Source organism: Olea europaea, unplaced genomic scaffold, assembly GCF_002742605.1.
Source record: "Olea europaea var. sylvestris unplaced genomic scaffold, O_europaea_v1 scaffold1731, whole genome shotgun sequence".
NCBI classification, from domain to species: Eukaryota; Viridiplantae; Streptophyta; class Magnoliopsida; order Lamiales; family Oleaceae; genus Olea; species Olea europaea.
In genome coordinates, this window is record NW_019235016.1 from 152516 (window position 1) to 159936 (window position 7421).

General features: G+C 33.9%; 1 protein-coding gene across 1 annotated transcript in view; it reads left to right on the plus strand.

Moving 5' to 3' along the window:
- Window positions 1–7419, plus strand: part of LOC111377847 (peroxisomal nicotinamide adenine dinucleotide carrier) — a 14747-nt gene extending 7328 nt beyond the window's left edge. The window contains exons 2-11 of the mRNA XM_023000979.1: window positions 70–147; window positions 277–351; window positions 2246–2376; window positions 3860–3914; window positions 4493–4615; window positions 5870–5938; window positions 6006–6113; window positions 6223–6291; window positions 6741–6795; window positions 7042–7419. Of these exons, the coding sequence (XP_022856747.1) occupies window positions 70–147; window positions 277–351; window positions 2246–2376; window positions 3860–3914; window positions 4493–4615; window positions 5870–5938; window positions 6006–6113; window positions 6223–6291; window positions 6741–6795; window positions 7042–7232 (954 nt within the window). The 3' untranslated portion in view covers window positions 7233–7419. The remainder of the gene's footprint in view (window positions 1–69; window positions 148–276; window positions 352–2245; window positions 2377–3859; window positions 3915–4492; window positions 4616–5869; window positions 5939–6005; window positions 6114–6222; window positions 6292–6740; window positions 6796–7041) is intronic.
- The last annotated feature ends 2 nt before the right edge of the window (window positions 7420–7421 follow it).

The following is a 7421-nucleotide window of genomic DNA, read 5'->3' on the forward strand; positions in this document are numbered from 1 at the left end:
ACAACTTTTTTTTTTTTTTTTTTTTCTGGTGTTGAGTTTTGCATTTTTTGTGATATTTGATCGTGGTAGGTGAATACGCGGCAACAAACGGATCGAGATCCAGAGAAGAAGAAGAGAAGCGTTGGGACTATAGAACAAATGTCTAAGGTTTTTTTTTTGTTTTTCTTTTTTTCTTTATGAAATTTTAGATTACGTGTTTAAATTTTTTTTTCTCAATTTTTTTGAATTGATTTTGTTTTATTTACGGAATTAGTTAAGAAACGATTATATTTGTAGGTTGTGAAGCAAGAAGGATGGGATCGGCTGTATGGAGGTTTAACTCCGTCCCTGGTCGGCACTGCTGCGTCTCAGGCGAGTTCATTTTACTTCGTTCCATTCAATTGCTGCTAATGTGGGCCACGTTCTTAGTTATTCTGCAACTCTCTTATTATTGCCAAATTTGATTGTGCATTTTTCTCATAACGATGCCATCAATTCTGTATTAAGCAAGAAATGGAGAACAGAAATGAAAATGAGTTGTGATCAATGGTATATTGCATAACAGGAGTTTGGTATAATGATACCTGATGCACAACAAAAAAAAGTGCAAAAATGAAAAAAGAAAATTGCATGTAAAGTAAAATTATTTTGTTGATGAATGTGGCGATATTGGCTGTGCGATAAAGATTTTGATAAAAGTTTTAGCGGATTTTGATAAAGGTTGGTGAAATATGAGATTAAAAAGTTGATAATAGTTGTGAGCCCTTAAAATATGAGATTAAAATTGAAGTTAGATAAGTTCGAAATTGAAAAAAAAATAAAAAAATAAGCAAAGTTTTATCATAAAACAAGCACATGTGTTTGGTAAACGAATTGAAGGTCTAATTGTCCAGGTAGTAGGGGAGCAGTCCTCTGCCCTAGAAGATAAATTGATGGGCGTGGTTTGAAGATTGGGCATTGTGTGGTCCCCTGGCATTGGCAAGTGTGCCATGTTGCACATACTATTTGACAAATGATTTTCCCTCGTTAATTCTGGCAGTTGCTTGTTAATACTGACCTCCCATATGGTGTTTTAAAAAAAATAAAAATAAAAAAATCTAATGATCAATATTGAAGCAAGCTAAATTATCCTAATGAATATTATGCACTAACTTGACATATTGGAGTGATGTTGTTGACTGATATCTATAAATATAGTCAAAGAGCCCCGATCTTTTGCAAATAAACCCAGGATGAAGCTTAGGTTGCTTAGAATTTAAATTATTAGGAGAGATTCAAATTTGATTGTGGATAGATAGTGATGAAATCAAAGTGACCCACTTCCTTAAACAGTTTATACTGGAACCATGTTTTCGTAAGAAAAGTAAATCCGCCATCATGCTCAGTTTTGCTCCCCCCGCCCCCCACCCCCCCATCCCCACCAAAAATATTTTCTTCATCTGTCTCTTGTTTCTTCACTAACCTAACCAAGACTGTGAATAGCTACTCACCTGATATCATTTTTTTTTTTTTTTTAATTTTAACTTTGTATGCTAAGTTAAAGTTTACAATAATGTCTGGATACCTATACAATTGGCTTCCAAAGTGTGGATTTATTATTATTATTTTTGCTTAGGCCATAATGAATTCTCCTTTTATGTTTTAGGCTATAGCTGATTGATGTTCATCTTCCTAAATCTAATGCCTCAAAAAACCAAAAGAAAAAAGAAATAAAGAAAGAAAAATGAGTTACATGCGACCTAGTTTGTGACCTACTTTGCTTTAATAGCACACTTTTCCGTTCCCACTTAAAACATCATGCCTGGTCAAACCCTGATATTGTTTTTAGTATTCTGAACGTTGTGCTTATTAGAAGAAAGTATATGTAGTCCGTCTGTTATGTGGCAGCCTTTTGTGTAAAATTCTAGTTACTGAACATATTGTGAACTGTAATACTAGTAATTCAAGTGTTAATTTCATTGTTGTAATAATCAAGATGAATGATGAACACATAAATGATTTTGTGCCCCATATCTCTCTCCCTGATATCCCTTCCCAGAAGACCACATTTTCCTGATAGCTAAAATTTATCATGAATAATCCACATATATGGTTTCTTGGTACAATTTTAATTTCTATGATACAGGGATTGATTTTTTTATTTTATTTTTCATGTTTTTCTTCCTCATATCCTTTCCCTGCAGAAGCAAAGTTTTCCTGATAGCTAAAATATGACCATTAGTTATCTATCTATATATCTTATGCAATTATAACTTTCATGGTACAGGGTGTTTACTATTATTTCTATCAAATATTCAGGAACAAGGCCGAAGCTGCTGCCCTTGAACGTAAGAAGAAAGGCTTTGGTGATGGATCAGTTGGAATGTTCTCATCACTCGTGGTGGCTGCTCTATCTGGGTAATATACTTGTTGGATTACTTACAAGTTACAATTTACTGTTGTTCAAGTTGTCCTGTGAAATTTGTTAATGTCCTGTTCCTATATACTCCGTATTTACTTAATCTCTTGCCATTACTGTTCACAACCATTTACATATGGAGTGATCTATATATTCACTAGTTCTTCCTGAAGATATCTTCAAGATTCAAGTGCTTTATAAGCCTGTCAATTGGGCTCTAAGAGCCAGACATGGAGGCTCAAGCCTTTGCAATGAAATCTTGACACTCACAGGCTCAATGTGAAGTTTTCTATCTAATTCATCAAATTAACATTTGCGATGTAAGTTTGTCAAAAGCTTGGACGAGCATATGTTATGTCTCATGTTTGAAGAGAAGAAGAAAGAGAAAAAGAATTATGTTTCTTTTGCTATTAAAGAACTATGAAATGGATCATTTATGTGTGTTCGATTTTCAAATTTCTACTTAACAGAGAGCATAAGTTAAGTCGACTGAGTTATACAAGTAATCGTGGGTAAAATTTAGATCCGTTCTATTTATTAGCTATGGCCATAAAATTTTTATAAGATTTATCATGTAAGGCACTAATCATTGCTTCTTGTTAAATAATGAATTTCACAAGCATCTTGGCAATAGAATATGATTTTAGGACTTAATTACTTATTTTCAAAAAAAAAAAAAAAAAAATTATGTATATCGTATTACTATACCATTGAAGTTTAAATTTTCATGGACTAGTTCAGGTTCTTAAAGCTCAAATGCAACTCGTGGTTTTTGGATTTCATACTGGAATTATTCTCAAATTTGCTTTTACTCAAAGCTCTTCTTTTAGATGACCTACCAGGGCAAGCAGTGCTTAAATGACGATCTCATCGCTTGGGAGATTGTCTTATTGACTACTAGTAAAATTGGTTAATGTGAAATGTTAGTTTCAGTAGAAACAATTGGCAAGCATAGAACATAGTTACTAAAATGCAAAGCATTCCTAGCTCCCCAGATGTTCTGGGTACTGGGAGAACATAAAGCTCAATATTTCGGAAACTTTTCAATAAATTTAGACTGATATTATTTAATTCCACCAATATTTGAACAAATCAGTCGTGAGGCAATATTAACAGAAGCAACTGTTGAGACAAAAACAGAAATGTCACAGATTTAAATAAAGAATGCATCATGTTTTGCTTATTTATTTATTATTGATTTTTTGTGATTTACAGAATGTTGGTGCTTTAACACTAAAATTACAGAGTATACCTAGCTTTGAATTTTGATGCTTGCTGCTTTTTTAACAATTATTTTAGAGGCTGAAATTTATTCTCTGCTCATTTTTTCATGTTTAATGGTTCACATGCATATTCTTTTCTTGTGTTACACCAGTTGGATAAACCTCCAACCACAAATTTCCCACGTGTTATGTCACTCAACATGTACAACATGTAATGTGTTCATAGACCTGTGAATGGTTGAACTTTTCCTTCCTACAGGTGTGTGAATGTGCTGCTGACTAATCCTATCTGGGTAGTTGTGACTCGCATGCAGGTAACTTACTCTGCCCCTTTTTGTGTTCGTCTTGAAAATTAGGTGCATTATTGTTTGAAGTGATGGTCTAAATGGTTTTTTACCTTCCTCTTTTGCAATTTTGATCTGTTACTGAACTCTTCTTATCCCAGATCCAGAATTTATTTATCCTTCAAAAGATGTAAATTTTGTCATCTTCTTCATTTATGCTACAACTGCGAGTTTATACCATACTTTGAGCAACAGCTTTTATAAAAATGTCTTTATTTTATGTCTTTGAGCAATCAGGTGACTGTTGGGATCGTTTTATTTTTGAGTCTGTAGCAGTACTAAATCATATCAGATAATTATCATTTAGGGTATGAGTTTAGACGTAGAGGACTTGCATGGGTTTTGTATATACATTCCATCCTTCCCTCCGAAAAGGGTGAAAGGAATCCCATGTAAAAAAATAAAAAAATAAATAAAAAATATCACCTTTCTTCAATGTAATATGAGTTTAGTTTATGTTTTAAGATGAAATTATTAGAATGAGTTATTGATATTAATTTTATGGCATGTACCTAATATTTGTGTTATTCATGGTAACTGTCTTATAGACTCATACAAAAAAGAGTTTACTGAATCGAGGTGAATCATTAACTTTGGAGACTGAATCGTTATCTTCCAAAGAAGTAATTCTTGCTGCTGCGGAACTTCCTCCTTATGGAACTAGCCATGCGGTATGCTACGTGTTTTTTTTTTTTTTTAGGTATAATATATGGTTCCATAGATTGATTTGCAATCTATTTCTGTATTTCTAGAAACTAGCATTTGAAGATTTCAATATGTGTTGAATGTATCGCCTAAAGAACTTTGCTTTGGACACCTCAAACATTGAAACAAGAAAATTTGTAGTTTTTGTGCTTTGGTTTTGATTTTTTATGTACAACTATTTACCTCATAAGCATCATTTATTGAAAAGGAGCAGATAAAGTATGTCACTATTGCTCCAGATATGGAAAGTGGCAAAGAAAAAGTTGCAGAAACTAAGTCGGTCTGTGACAATCATTATTTGAAAATTCTTTTTTCTTCATACTTATTTTCAATCACACATTCACATGGTAAAATATTTTTCATGTAAAATCCAAAACTTTTCCTTACTTTTTAATCACATTCTCCTAAAAATCACTATTCAAAAAATGCTTTGGCTAAGAATAATGTTATTTGCAGTCGCTCATTACATTGGTTGCCCTACGTCAGCGACTGCTAATAGCATTATTTTTTGGCTAAATAATGGCCATCAAACAATGGCTAAATTAACCCTTTCTTTTTTACCCACTGGTTGGTGCACTGCACCGATTTTTGACATGCTCAGTGTTCTTGGAATAAGAAAATTGCATCTAGAGAATTTGAGATTGGCTTTGTTTATGGTCAACATGATCAGGAATGGATAAGAACATGAGAGACGTTTTTATCAATTAACAGTTGTTGAGATATGTTCAATAGTTCAGATGATAGCTCTTAGTGATTTGACAAACCTAGTTAATGAGCAGATGTGAGTAGGACAATCAGAGGAACGTATTGGTGAAATCAATTGGAGCACATTTAAGGATCACAGTGCATAAAAAACCGTCAGCTAGAAGATCTATATCAGTTATATTAAGGTAATCTGGAAAAAGGAAGACAGCCAAATTTACATGGTTTTCAATTAAATTATCTTTTGACCGAGGCCATGGACTTTCTAGCCAGATTCCAAATAGATGTTTTAGTTATTGCATTCAATACCAGTTCTTTTTCAGGTTTTCTTCCAGTAATTGTAGTGTATCTTGAATGTGCTGAATGTCGTAAGAGATCAGTGACACCAGTGTTGGGAATGAGTTGCTAATTTTTCAGAGGTTTTATGCACAAACTGTTTGTCGTCTCAATTAACAGGAATATAGACAAATGACTTAGAATTTTGCCCCACTTCATAACTAGAATTTTTTGCTATGCAGATTCATGAAATTTACGGTGAAGCTGGAGTCTGGGGATTTTGGAAAGGTGTTTTCCCGACATTGATCATGGTAGGTCAGAAGTGACTCTAGTAACTGCTGCTGGGTAATCACTGATTTTCCTCCCTGTTGCCCACAGGTGAGCAACCCTTCAATACAATTTATGTTGTATGAGACTCTCTTGAAGAAGCTGAAGAGACAACGTGCTTCAAGTGGAAAGGCTAACAACGACGTTACTGCTTTGGAGGTAAACGCTTGCTAGTTTCTCAACTTACCTTATATTAAGAGACCACTAATGGAACTCTTATTTTTGATCTGCTACTATTTTTGTGCTAATGTAACAAAATTTCGAACAGATATTTTTGCTTGGAGCTTTGGCAAAACTGGGAGCTACAGTTGTAACATATCCTCTCCTTGTGGTGAAGGTAAAATTCATTCCTGTTCTTATTAATATATTTATCTCTAACTAAAGTTCCTCATGGTGAAGCTGTTAATACTAAGGTACTAATGTTAACATGCGTTCGGCTTACAATATTTGTAACTTAAAACTTTTCTTCTTTCACCAGTCGAAGTAAAACTTTAATTTCAATCACATATTCAAAACTACTAATTTTATCCACACATTTCGTGGTCCCAACCACTCTTTCTCCTAAAAAATTACAAATATTCAATCCCAGAAAGAGTCTAGGTGTGTTATTCTGTTGTTTCCTATCACTATGAAAATCTCCATGACTTTCAGTTAGCATCATGTCTACAAAAAGCTATTCATGAGATTTTAATGTCTGTTTTTCTCAATGAGGTGGCAATCAAACCACTGGTCCAAGTGCTTATTGTAATTTTGCGCCTGAAAATAATTTCTTTTTTTCTTTCGCAGTCGAGACTTCAAGCAAAACAGGTTACTGATGGAGACAGAAGGCGTCAGTACAAAGGTTGTATTTATACTTCCTACTTTGGTTACGTCAGTCTAAAAAACTCACTAATTTTTATTTTGACACACACACACACACACACACATATATATATGTGTGTGTGTGTGTGTGTGTGTGTGTGTGTGTGTGCATAAAGAAGTTACATGCTAGTTTCTGTATTGGCAAGTCTGAGATACCTTCATTCTGCATTTTCATTTGTGCGCTGAATGAAGAAAAGATTGTGAGGCTGCTTTTTTTGCTGTGCAGGCACCTTAGATGCTATACTGAAGATGATAAGGCATGAAGGATTTTATGGTTTTTACAAGGGGATGGGGACAAAGATTGTACAAAGTGTTCTCGCGGCTGCTGTCCTTTTCATGGTTAAGGAAGAACTTGTCCGTGGGACTCGGTGGTTGTTAACAAGGGGAGCCATTAACGTCAAATCAAAGCCTATATAACATCACTTTTTGGATTCTCAAAGCAGGTATAATACCTTGCAATAAACAGAAATGCTATTCAAAATTAAAGAATAATAGAATGTTCAGTGGTTGTATTGTATACTAAATCATCATGCCCTTGTTATTGAATGGACGTTTCCCTTTGTTGTTGTTAACAGATCATCAAACATTTGGTACAATTATTCAATA